This window comes from Phoenix dactylifera, chromosome 5 (assembly GCF_051530095.1).
Source record: "Phoenix dactylifera cultivar Ajwa chromosome 5, Ajwa_hap1_PhDact_Kaust_v1.1, whole genome shotgun sequence".
NCBI classification, from domain to species: domain Eukaryota; kingdom Viridiplantae; phylum Streptophyta; class Magnoliopsida; order Arecales; family Arecaceae; genus Phoenix; species Phoenix dactylifera.
The window spans coordinates 2,486,164-2,500,127 of NC_143194.1; the positions used below are offsets into that span (position 1 = coordinate 2,486,164).

At 37.4% G+C, this 13,964-nt stretch overlaps 2 protein-coding genes across 15 annotated transcripts; one reads left to right on the plus strand and one right to left on the minus strand.

Moving 5' to 3' along the window:
- Positions 1–448: 448 nt before the first annotated feature.
- LOC103709325 (protein FAR1-RELATED SEQUENCE 5-like) lies at positions 449–7,142 on the minus strand. Of its 14 annotated transcripts, none has more exons than XR_604433.5 (6): positions 6,644–7,051; positions 4,817–4,919; positions 1,834–3,702; positions 1,696–1,755; positions 1,299–1,422; positions 449–1,075 (listed from the first exon to the last, which is right to left on the minus strand). XR_604433.5 is itself a non-coding variant. In XM_026805522.3 (6 exons), the coding sequence occupies exons 1-6, from the start codon at positions 6,715–6,717 to the stop codon at positions 1,360–1,362; spliced, it is 2,085 nt and encodes a 694-aa protein (XP_026661323.3). In that variant the 5' UTR covers positions 6,718–7,051; the 3' UTR covers positions 1,170–1,359. The 14 variants fall into 14 exon arrangements, 4 of the variants coding, with proteins under 4 accessions (XP_026661323.3, XP_038985390.2, XP_008792843.3 ...); XR_604431.5 differs by having other exon boundaries at positions 449–1,119; XR_015986852.1 differs by having other exon boundaries at positions 1,834–3,716.
- Positions 7,143–12,412: 5,270 nt separating this feature from the next.
- LOC103709326 (ethylene-responsive transcription factor ERF017-like) lies at positions 12,413–13,501 on the plus strand. The gene has a single exon (XM_008794623.5). It carries the CDS (start codon positions 12,533–12,535, stop codon positions 13,082–13,084), a length of 552 nt encoding a protein of 183 aa, XP_008792845.3. The 5' UTR covers positions 12,413–12,532; the 3' UTR covers positions 13,085–13,501.
- Positions 13,502–13,964: the final 463 nt, after the last annotated feature.

A 13,964-nucleotide genomic window follows, 5' to 3' on the forward strand; every position in this document is an offset into this window, starting at 1 on the left:
CAAAATATATTAGCATTGGGGGTAGATGTACAAATTATAACTTGACGGGGATAAATATCCAAGAGGTATTTTTACAGGAGTACTATATATATATATATATATATATATATGAGTAGGTGATGCTTCTCTTGATGCTGAGAGGTAGCCATTGTGCCTCACAGAGGAAGTGGAATCAAACAAACCAAAATAAACTGGGGCTGTAACTTAGGTTGGATTCCAGTGTAACAAAACTATGATTTCAGTGGAAACAAGCTTATTTACAATGCCTCTGTCGACAGTGCCAACTGGCGGAGCCAATAAAATCTTCTGCATGGTTACAAGAGACTTGAGTGCAACCCTGTTCTTGCTCTGTTTTCAGCTGGGTTCCACCATCCTGGCTCTCAAAAAAAAAAAAAAATTGTGTGCGCGCGCGAACAAGAAGTGCACAACAATAGGTAGACCATATACATAAAGACTATCAACAGTCTAAGCTGGCAAAATCATCAACATTAATGCTGCAAACTTGATTCAGGATATCAAATGAATCCAGCCTGCATGCATTCTATCTGCAAGTTTTCTCTTTTGAAGCCTTGTTTAGCAAAACAAACTCCTTGATCCATTGGGAGAAAAAAAAAAGGAATGAGAAAATCTGGAGAACATGCTCTCCAATGAATTATGTGTTCAAATTCCTATACAAAGATAATTCTTTGCTATTATGCCATTGTCCTCAACTGGGTCTTTTCCTTATGGGCAGGCAATCTTGGCGAGGCTCATTAACATATGCCATGATCATGCAATATAACAATTAACTACACCTTGAGAACAGCTTTTTGGATCATAAATTACAACAGAGTTGTATTGGTGCTTAATACATGATCGAACTGTATGCCATGTAGCTTGCCAAACATACAACAAACCATTCAGGATGGACATAGGCGTGAGATAGCAAACCAGTCTCACAACACTTTGCCCGCCTATCATGCTCCAGGCTGCATTTACCTTTGAGAATCCAACTTCTGGCATTCTACCGTATGGTAAGCTGCTTAGCGTGTTGATGTTAGACATACGAAAATTCCCTCATATGACTAAATTGTCACTGCTTTATGCCATTGAAAAGCAAGAATTATAAGATCAATCTGCCTGTACTCGGAGAAGCACAAAACATGAAATCAAAGCATACTATCAGCCAATGGGAAAGTACAAACTGATATTTTCATTATATTGAGATCAGCAACTATCATGGCTGAAAGAACTGCGAACCAAATTGTTCTTTTGTTTTTGGTCATGCTTGTTTATAAAATAGATGAAGACTAGTATACCATGCATAACAATTGATCCACTGTCAAGATTGATGATGCCTCAATGACCATGGTTGATCCTCTAGTGGTTCGACTGAGAACTACCAAAGAATTGCTGGGATTGCATGTCCAGGGTTGAGTAACCCTGCAAAACATTCAAAAAGAAAACAAAATGATATCTTGAATCAATTCTAAAGCATTAGAAACTATGTTCTAAAGCATTAGAAACTATGTTAAGATGATATGAATCCAAGAAGCAGCAATTACAATGCATTATATGGACACTTTTCAATCACCATACAGTGTCTATGTGTTTTGCTTTCTTGACAGTAAGGCTATTATGTAATCTTGCCAAGGAGCTTCAACAAACCTTTCATATATTAAAAATTTTAAAAATATGCTTTGAACTAAGTATTACCTGACCTAACTGAGTGCTTCCACTTAATGGTTGTTGATGTAAATCAGAAACTGGAGATAACTGTATTATAATAAATATACTATCAATATCAAAGTGAAAACACTAGCCTATTACCTTGAACATGTATCTGAGTATTACCTGATTAAATTGTGTCATGCCATGAAATCCTTGGTGATGAGCATATGAAGATAAAGGAGGGTGCAATGAGGTCATTGTAGAAGACCCTGGTTCGCCATCACTTGCAACTTGAGTGTCCTTTTCTGTCCCTGTCTTAGCATCTCTCCTCCATCTCTTCAAGAAATAACGTTCTGGTAGCTCTTTAATGTTTCGAACATCAAGCACTTTTAATACATGACCACATTGAACCCCTACAAACTCAAACTTTTTACAACTACAAGCAACTGAACAATCAGATGAGTCTAATCTAACAAAGTGTTCTTTAGATTTCTCACCCACAGTTATTTTAAACTCCGATATTGTTCCAACCTCGCCACAATTGTATAGCATACAATCCATGAATATCTCAAACTCCTTCCGAAACATTTCAAACATTGTAGGAGTATACAAATTAGCAGCTTGCCTCAACATCTTTGAAGGAGGAATTCTTGGGAAACTTTGGCTTGCATGAAAATCAGCTTGTAATTCTGCATACCTATGTTCATCCACCACTCTTTCATACTGTTTAAAAAACGACAAGAGATCTAATTGTGGACTTAAATATTTCTTTAGGATACTATTTATGTTAGCATTCTGTAGAGTGCTTTTCATATCACCACAAAATATTTGCCTGCCATATACCAAAGCCCACTTCTCCCTTTCTTCAAAAAGCTTTGCCAACCACTCATTGTTCCTAAGATCATATTTCTCTAACAGTGTTCTCCATGCTGCTACAAACTCTTCCTCATCTTCACAATCATAAATACATCTGTTGAAATCCTTTGCAAAAATTTTTGAAGCTTGAAAGGCATGATTTAGGTGCTTAACAGCATTTTGATAGACTTGCCACACGCAAAGACGGTGACTTGTGCCTCGCCACACCTCAGCAATAGCATTACTTATTGCCACAGAATTGTCTGTCAGAATTGTCTTTGGTTGTTTTCCATGCATTGCAAGCTTGAAAGTCTCAAGCAACCACTTGAAAGATTCTGTGGTTTCATCATATAGCAATGCTGCGCCAAATATAACAATCTGCTTATGGTGATTCACACCAAGGAATGGTGCAAACGGCCTACCATATCCGTTTGCTTTGTAAGTTGTGTCCAAACAAACTACATCACCAAAGTAGTTGAAATCCATTACAGACTTTGAGTCAGCCCAGAAAATGTTGGTCAATTTATCATCCTCATCAACTTGTAGGGCATAAAAAAATGATCGGTCATTAAGCTGCATACTTTGTAGGTATTTTAACACGGATTCCGCATCTCCCGTTCGCATAGCCTTCATACGTTTTGATCGAAGACCTATCTTATAATCTGCAGGGAGAAATTGAACATTTCGAAGACCTCCAACTTGTCTTCTTGCAGGCTCATTAGTGGACTTTGGTGTCGTTCCTGAATCATCTGACAAATCTGCTTCAGCAGCTTGAACTTCAGTTGTTATCCTCTGAGACCTTAGCATGTGCATTGCCGAAGGGGGAGCTGGCTGATGGTTATGGTCAGGTACAAATTCGGTGACACGATATTTACCACTAGGCATAAGTTTAATGGTCATACGTGCAGGGCAACCAATTCTAGTCTCTGGCCTTGGTCTCTTCACTTCCCTTGCACCCTTTTTGTCCTTGCGGAAACCTTCTCTTGAACAAACCAATGTTCTTGATCTGGTAACATTTTCAGATGATTTATCTAACCAACCTTTTCGTACGCTGAAACCTATCATCCCAGCATACCTATTGTAAAATTCATATGCCTTATCTTCATTTTCAAATTCCATATCAACTTCTGGCACCATTTTCGAATTTGCTATGTCTTCACTAGGAGCATCATAGTCGAGAACTTTTCTCTGTTTTCCCTGTTTGTGCAATTCTAAAATTATTCATCAGTTACCGAGTAAGTAACAGAACAGTAGCTTGATAGCTACATTCACCAATGGATGACCGAAAATAATCATATTATAAGAAAGAAATTTGATCAAATTTGATTGACAGGGTACCACACAATAGAACCCACTTAAAATGATCATTCACAAAAGTGAAGGCAGACACATATACAAATTCATGCATGCGATATATCCATGTTATGCTATTTAGAAGACCATCCGATGTATCTATCTTCTATTTGGGACAACTTAACAAACAGGGCAAACACTCTGCTACATTGGACAGAGTATTTCAAGCAAAAAAGTAAATCAAACAACATATCAATAAGGGGTTTTAGTCACTTCAGAGTTAATAAAAGTGAAAAGGCAGAAAGTTCGTTCAAATGGTACAAAGCCTAAAAATGAATGGATGGCTTACATTTAGTTAGTCGCAAGATATGCACAACTACACATGTAAGAATGCATATAGATATCAATATGCGATAACATTTCTCCATAGCACTTAATAAATAACTTTTTTATTATACTAATGATACTTATACAACACTTTAAATAGTTCATTAGGGCATGTTAAGTCTACATAACGAGCTATCTTCATGACTGGCAACTTAGGTGTCTGCATAAGTCCAACTAAGCTTCAAAAGGATCAGAGCATCAAATGGGCAGGTTGACGTTCTCAATGATTCCATCATGATTTTCTTTCACTGCTTTCTCTCATGGTAAACTGCTTGTTTTTCCCAAAATTTTTATCAAAAAAAGATGCTGGGACCTTTACAGTCAAAACTTAGTTCAACCATTCATTTAGTTGCCCTGAGATGAACGAGTACATTGTGAAATTAGAGCACACTGACACCAAGTTGCACATTTTATATTGTTTTGTATGACTTCTGAAGAATGACTTGGTATCAGTGAAATGTGATTCCCACTTGTGCAAATTTTAACTATACTGTTGCTACAGCAGACAGTGTAATATCATGCATATCTTAACTGCACATGTTCCAACAATTGATATATACCAGGAAAGAAATACTAGGAACCAAAATAATGTTATCATCAGAGACACACATACCAGGAAACAAATAATTACCTTTTTCCAAGCAATGCCACATGCATTGCACAGAGTTCTTCGTCCCTCGGGGCCACGGCGCATATGTGATGTAAACTTTGCACTAATACCACAATTAAGGCATCTGGAAAAAATTAAGGAAAGTCTCATATCAGAGCATCCCAATTCTTTCAGTCACACAGTCTATAATCAGAGTTGAATAACTTGCACATTGCAATTCAGGGAAATATCTTGCATAGCATTTGTAGGCAGGAGGTAGGATTAATTATAATATACAACTAGACACCAAGCTTCAGCTATGATCACCATGGGACTTCTACCAATTAAAATTGCAATATACTTTTGGTGCTGTTCCATGCAAGCAAAATGCATTACTGCTTGATTAAATTAGAAGTTGTGTCAGATGCAACTGAACTTAAGAAATCAATCAACTCATTGTTCATTATATCCAATATTAGATAGAACCATAGTCACACTATTGGCCAACCAGCAGAGAAGTTCTCAGAAAATTTTCAAACTCCTGATGACAAATTTTTTTATGTCTTAGTCTTTTCAAGGAAGATGACAATATCATTGAGAATATTTTTGAAATTTAGGAAAGTTATAAAGCCAAGGAGGACATATGATTTTATCCTAAGAAAGACATCAAAAAGATGCTTGGAGAAATGGCAGAAAAGACGACAAAATCCAACAAGATGAACTCCTAGGAACTAAGCCAAGGTAGCTAAAGATTATACCCAACAAAATGATAAAAAAAAAAGAAGATTAATGAACTCATTTGAATACTTTGATCTCTTCCAAAGTGATGCGGTAAAAGACCACCACTCAGCTCATTGTTCATTTGACAATGCCATTGAAGCTTTCCTCTGACATTCACAAATTCTCTAAGATAATTCTACAAGCATGTATTGCACATTTGTACACGATTTCCACTTGGAACAAAGTTGGAGAACTTTGAAAAATCTAAGTAAGATTGTGTGTGGACTTTAGTTATGTTAAATTGTACTTCAAAGGATCACTGTAAAATGAAATATCATAACCAAGCACCATTCCTTGTCTTATTCCTACGTATTGTTTTTCAGCTTACCAGCATGGTGCAGTTATATACTCCTTGTAACTTATGGTGTCAGTAAATACAATCTGAATCAAGTAATATCAGTTGGCATGCTAAAATACACAGAGATACTACAAGTAGAAATAGCATATAACTATTCGACCACAACTTGTAGGAAATATTAAGACTAAAATTCCTTAGCAACGCTATTTTATTGTTAGATTGTGGATTAAAATTGTCAATACAGCATATCAAGTTAGTCATATTAGACAGCATCAAACATTCATATCTAAGTCAGCATGCAGCGCATAGACCGCCAAACTGACTGGAGTATGATACTCAAATACCTAAAGATGGCAACTTAGACTTGTAAATGGAATGAAAAGACTTCAAAGAACAAACACAAAGCTGGTGTCTTTCTTCACCATTTTGTACCCGCACTCCTCCTCATTAAGTATGACAAAACGACCCTATTTTCCGACAAACCAGCATCTGCGTGGCATATGATTAACTAGACCTTTAAATTTGTGCTTAACTACACCAGAATGAGGTATCTGGGACAAAAAAAGAAGCTCATTACCCAGCAGGGTGCGCTAAAGGACAGAGAAATTTAGCTATCACGATTCACGACTACATAAACGGTGAGTAAAAACAATGAGCCGAACCCATTTACAGAAGGGGAAAAAAGCTTTTTTTTTTCCTCCAATATCCTTCGAGTTCACTCCAAAATTAAGCCCGTTTGCATGGCGAAAGGAGAAAGGCAAATAATAGTCATTAAATGGTGTGATTCGTACCGGGGAGGCACCGCCAATCCATCATCTCCACGATTGTGGTGGACCTCCTGCTCCTGCTCCTGCTCGTAGGGCATCTCGCCGTCGCTTCCACCGCCGCGGATGGTGGCGCTCAGAGGGCGGCCCGGTGGCCCATTCAGTGGCCACGGTTCTCGCCGCCTCCTCTCTTTCACTGACCAGAACGGATAAAAAGGATCTTTGTCTCCTAAATTTAAGTGGAATCAAGTCGAATTCACGCTTTTCTTTCTTTTCGGTAGAAAACCAAATGGAAGAAGAAGGACGAAATCCCTAACCCTTGATTGGGATCAAATCCGACGGAAAGACTTCGAAACAAGTAGGGATTTGCGAAACCCTCGGAATTCTGGTCGGATGCTCTATAGAGATTTTATTAGGGGTTCATTCCATTTGGTTGGGGGGTGGAAGAAAGCTGATACAGTGGGAAGGAGAGGCAGGTGAGAAGTCCGGTTTTCAAGCAAGAAGACGAAGGACAGAAAGAAGCCATACAGCCGTCTGACACGCGTCCCGTTTTACCAGGGTTTTCCACCTGCTGGCGTGACAGGTGACGCGTGGCAGTAGGAGCCTGCAGCTAGCTACCTTTTGATGTACGGAGGTAAAGAGGTTGATTACGGGTATATTTGTATCTCGAGATTGGATGATACAAGAAGCTTAAATTATTTTTTTGATAAGAAAACCTTAAATTACTTCAAAAAATAGCATTACAAGGCCCAGAAATGACCTGGTCCGCCGCCATATCAGCCAAACTGATTCCAACTCTGATATGGTGGGGGTGGGGATTATCCATAATATTTTTATTACTAATAATAAATAGAGTTTTTTTTTGCATAAATATTTTTCTAAATATTAAATTTTGTATAAATAAATTTTTTAAATTGATATTTGCATGTATATCCTCATAAAATACTTATTTTTTCATTCTTTTTTTATTTTTGTTTTTACATATATATATCCATGCATAAAAAATTAACGGTTTTAAATTAAAATAACTACAATATCCTTAATAGGTAGACATACAAATAGATCGCGATCCGATAGTAAAAGAAGAAGACAGAAACAATAGCGTAATTTTAAAATTTTATTTTATTTTTAATTAATAAATATGATTTTTTTTAATATCGTTAGAACAACCATTATATTACAGGCATTAGTACAATAACAGAGTTTTACGAGGGTATACATGCAAATATCAATTTTGGAAGGATATTTATGCAAAATCTGATAAATAATATTAAACAACTAGTATAAAGGTAATTTTAATTTTAAAAAGATTATTCTAATAATATCACTTGAATTATAATGAATAACATAAATGATTTAATATTATCGGCAAGTACTTATATTAATGTTTATTTAATTAATAATAATATATAATAATCTGACTGGCTAGATCTAATATTGGGAGTTAGATGTCACCCTGATGAAAGCCGGAGCATGGGGAGGAAATGGCACATTAGGGATAATAGGACAAGATGAACTTAACACTTGGTTCTTTTGTTGACTGTTATCTTAAATTTAGTACTAGAGTAGGCCAATGTTTTGCATACACTGATACTCAATGTTTGGACCCGTCAAACCGGTCTGACCTACTACAATGGTTCGACCACACGTCAATCATGTTCACCATATCATGACCTCGAACCAAAGCAATAATTAATCAAATATCAAGAACTAAGCAATAAACTAATCATACTCTTAAAAAAAATTAGTTTTTTTTATTTAAATGTAAAATTATCAAATTTCTGGACACTATTTTATTCAAAAGATAATTGAGAATACTAAGTCCTTAATTTATAAGTAATCATTGAAATCACTACTACATGAGAAATCTCAGTCCCAAATATGAATTGAGCAATTTTGATGAAGATAGTTTGTCTTTCCAAAACCATTGGGAAGCAAACATTGTCCATACTTGTTAATGAAACTATAATAGGGAACTAATCTCCTTCCTAGTAACCTTCCAAATAATTAATCATCTATTCATCTTAAGCAGCTGCTAGAAGCCTTGTATATGATATCAGTCTATAATAATAAGGAATATGTGAGTTCAACAACCCAATAAGCTAATATTTATAATACACCAAGTGATATCAAGCTAGATGATAGAATTTTGATAGCAAAATAAAGTTTAATATTTTGAGAAGATTATTATAAACCAGCACGAAATAGCTGGGAAAAAGCTAGAATGATTATTAGCATCAACATATTTTATTATAAAGATTATCATTAGTAATTATCAATGTATTAGGAGTTTGCCTTAATCTTTAAAAGAAGACAGCGTCTCAAATAGCTCACAAAAAATATAACTTAAATGTATTAACATATATAAAGAGGTAGGGTACGTATTGACTAAATATAAAACAAACTCTTTATTGGTTGGGGCACATAAACTCCAAATAGAATTAAATCTTGGCACTTTCTAGATTTATAGTTTCATATATTGACAAAATACATGAATCATTAGGTGAACCAACACAAGGCTTTAATTGAATACATTCAGCATTGCCTGTAATAGGTCCTAATCTAATTTCTAGTTCATCTAGTTAAATTCAGAAATTCCATATAGCTTTTTGACTTATAGTCGTTGAAAGCTTGTTGTATGCAATCCTCAGCATGCTTTTATGAACCTTGAGTTCTAAAGTAATGCCACTAGCTTGCTATGCACGAAGAATATTTGGTGAGCATACAGCTGTATTACATCAATAACCCTTTTTCTTTACAAATTTTAGGTGCAATTTATAGGTCTATGAAACGGAAAAATATGAAGGGCAACAACTAATGCAGTTTGTAGGGTTCCAGAGGGTCAATACCAATAATATGGATCCAAATTCTATACTTACCTAATTTTCAGCTAGATTTTGGTACGGACACCAATGCCAGATCAGCCAGTCGCCACAGGATCGTGCCAGTTCAGCAGATCCAACTAGTTCAGTTAGCTTGATTTTATTTTGAATTGATTTTATGTTATGGGTTTATTTACATATTGTCATTTTGGGGCTTTATGGAATTGCTTTTTTTTTGTAAGAGTCTTTTTGTTATTTTGTGACTCTATATATATGGGTCCGTACATTATTTAGGTTATACTATGATGAATGAAATTTGGTTCTCCTTCTTCAAGTGTGAAACTCTGAGCGGGGCTAGGTGCGAAGCCTCCTCCCTCCTCTCTACTTCTTCTCTATTTCTCCTCTCTTTCTTTCTCTCTTTGGGTCCTGCATCATATTTCCTCCCATCCTATCCATGCTCGAAAAAATAATAAATAAATAAATAAAGATGTGCGCTACCAAAAAAAAGGTCTACATCTTATGCCATGAGGTGATGTAAAGCTTAGGTTTGATATACATTGGTTGGGCTTCATACCATTAATGTGGAAGTGTACATCCACATGGCGAAAAAGAGACTATCTGACCAAATTGGAAACAGCCTGCTCGTAGGCCCCAAACGGCGGGGAAACAGCCAGGGTAGCAGTCAGTCCAAGACCCTGCGTGGAAACAGACACAGATAGCCGGTGACGTAGATACATGGCTTCTTATGGCTTTGACGTTCCATTCAGCTGGCAGGTCCAAACGCGGTCAGAGACCAGCCCTTCTCACCCCTTGAATCTCGACGAACCCCAAAGTGGTCAGAAGGGCTACGTCGGATATGTTCATGCCTTCCGTCAACGAGATGCGTCACCACTGATGGCATCAAATGGTGTCCCTTCGGCGCACCCGAAAGTTTTTTGGACATCCGCAGTTGACATACTTTTTTTTTTTCTTTTTTTTTTTTACTTTTTATTTTTTCTTGATTTGGCAGGATGTATTCACTTTAGAACTATATAAATTACTTTTTTTCACCAAAAAAAAATAGTACCTCTTCCTCGCAACCCTATCCTATCCTGTTTGGCTTGCACTTCATGCTCATGCATGCTTTTGAAACACCAATAAAACGCTATGGATAAAGCGAGCATGAACTGGGAACAGCCTGTGCCCAATCAAACCATCTTATAAGCTCTTTAAGAACCATCCCAGTTGCATCCACATATTCAAATATTTATCTAAATGGAGATTTGGACTGTAATTTGAGTGTCTTCCTTGAGTTGTCTTTACCGTCTGCACTTGAACGGGTATCTTTGTTTTTTTTATAATATCTCCACACCTGAAAGTGCTATCTTTCTTCTTTTTTTTTATCTCCTTCAATAAATTAATAACGCATGCATGCACGTGTGCATGCACATGTATGCACGCATGCATGCATATATTTATACATAATATTATATAATATATATAATATCAATAGGGCTACATAATTAAAATCAAATTTTTGATAAAAATTAAAGGATTACAAAATCAACTTTGGAGGATGCAAATGAAAGGTCCATCCCACGGGTTAGGATATACACTTATATAGAATATCTATGAAGAATTAATCTTTTTAAATTCTATAACCTATATGTTACATAGGTACAAAAATAAGCCATGCTCATTGTACTAGTACACTAAAAATATATGTTAGAATACTTAATTTAGAATTCACTTTGTTAATCATGATCCCATGATTTAAAACATATACAAATGAAAATAATACGCACAGTCTTTTAAAATAGGAGGAAGAAGGAATTATAAATAAACTCTCTTTGGACAATAGAATTGAAAATTTTATCTAATTTAAGATGCTCCTTACAAGTGGCGGGCATCTCTATTTATCGCTGCACGACCTTTTGAGCCTTCTCGAAAGTATGTAAAATATTTATTTCTCACAAAATAAAGAAAGAATAAGAATATTGCCTGTAATATACTTTTTTGTAGATGTACGACTCCAGGAGTACTGTCAATACTTATTTCTTGTAAATAAAAAAATAAAAATATTCCCCATAGTATGCTTTTTGATAAAATTTCTAATCCATATTGACATCAGTTGATTGGATAATATCGGTGACTCTACTTGACATTGCTTGATTAGACAAGATCTCTAATTTACCTTAACGTTGGATCTTTCCAAATCTACTCTTATTTAATTATATGTCCAAGATTATTTCCTGATCTAGCACTCTCCATGTCAAATTTATTTGTTTCTTTAGTCAATCTAGCCACAAACCAAGTCGAATACATATCGGCTTAGCCGACGATTTGCATCGAAAAATCAATAGATTTTGATGCTTAAATTATAGCAAAATATGGTCTCATAAAATCATTAAAAGTATTTATTTTTGTATCCATTTGATGCATGGTTTCAAAATTAAAAAAATATGTAATTTCTGTTTTTAAGCTTTTTAATAATGTAAATCACCGTCAACATGGTATATCTCCAGCTCGAAAGACCTTATCATTATTTTTAATTATTAAAATAACATTTATTCATAAATATTATAATTACTAAAAATAATTAATATTTTTACTAATTTATATATAGTGCAAAGAGAACCCCACAATACCCTGGCCTTGCACATCTAAGTTCTCATTCTAAATTCCTGCACAAATTTCTCCTTTCCTGTGCAGGCCTCACACCAGAGGCAGCCAAAACCACTCCAGTCGTCACCAGGCAAGCCAGGAAGGAAGCTTATCGGAACCCCCACCTCCTCCGATAGCGACACGTTTTCTATCAGATTCACACGCTTTCAGACTCCTCTCAGTCTCCCCGCGTTCTTCAACTCCCCAAGCTCCCCCGCGTGCCAACGTGCTCTAAACCTGACTCCCGCCCGCGGACACGTGCCAGGTGCCACTTCTTCAACCCCCCACTCGCACGCGCTTCTCCACTCCACCCCTTCTTTAAAGCTCCGCCCATTCCCCTGCCGTCATCTCGAAAACCACTTGCTACTGCGCTCTCACCTCGCCCGCGCGACACCGAGATTCGCGACGATCCAACTCACATCGTCCACGCGTCACCATCGCACCAGTCGACATGGCGAAGACGGAGGGCGCCGCCAGCGGTGAGCGGCGGTACCGCGGGGTGCGGAAGCGGAAGTGGGGGCGGTGGGTGTCGGAGATCCGACTCCCCAACAGCCGGGAGAGAATCTGGCTGGGGTCGTATGAGTCTCCTGAGAAGGCCGCAAGGGCCTTCGACGCCGCCGTCTTCTGCCTCCGGGGCCGCCGCGGCCGCCTCAACTTCCCCGACGCGCCGCCTCGGATATCCGGTGGCCGCTCCCTCAGCGCCCGCCAGATCCAGGCCGCCGCCGCCCGCCACGCCCACAACGACGACTTCGCCGACGCCGTGCCGGCGCCGGAGATGTCGCTGTCGGAGGCCGCAACGGTGGCGAGCGAGGACGTGCTCGACTGGTCGTTCATGGACCTGCCGACGGCGCCGGATGGAGTCGGGACGGATTTCCCACCGGCGACGATGGATGACTTCGCTTACGATTTCTTTCCGCCGGCGCCGGCGTCAGCGCCGCCGGATGTAGCGGAGGAGAACGGGGGAGTGGATTTCGAGGCGAATTCGTTTTTGTGGAGCTTCTAAGATTTTTTATTTGCAAGTAATTATTGTGTTTCCCCGTTCTCCTCGAAGGGTAGTCGGGGGGAACAACGGCGAGTTTTTTCAGCCGAGGGATATTTGGGGCCGCCCGCCGGGAGTTTTGAATCTGGCGGCGGCTGCCTTGCCTAATATTTGGAGCTGTTGGGTTTAACTATTTGTTCTCACACTAGAATTTAGATGTTTGCATGGAAAGAGTTTTAATATGTGCAAGGAAAAGAAATGATATTAAAATACTGCTAACTCTCTGCCCCACCCTGCCCCTCTCACTCTCTCTCTCATTCACTCTGAAATTGCTACCTTAGGAGAATTTCATTTGTATTGCTTCAACTCTGTAAGCTTTTCATTTTACAAAAAATGAATAAAGGATGGACAGACCTAACATTCACACTATTGATTATTTTATTCTTAGTGTCCTTGGTTTTGATGGTCACTTCAAGTTTACTCCTTGATTGCATTAATTGTGTATAAAAAAAAGTCAAACTATTTGTAATTAACTCAACATAAAATGACTGGTATTTTTAAGAATTAATTGTCAAATGATAGTCATCAAAAGATTAGATATTAAGTTTTTCTTTAAAGTGAGCATGAGTAATATAATATACACAATTCTAACCTAGTTGTTTGATGAAGTGTTCCATTAAGTAAAGTGTTTGTTCCAAGCAAGGTCTTACTTTTATTTGTAATTAACTCAACATAAAATGACTGATATTTTTAAGAATTAATTGTCAAATGATAGTCAAACAAAACATTAGATATTAAGTTTTTCTTTAAAGTTAACATGAGTAATATAATATATACACAATTCTAACCTAGTTGTTTGATGAAAGTGTTTCATTAAGTAAAGTATTTGTTCCATGCAAGGTCT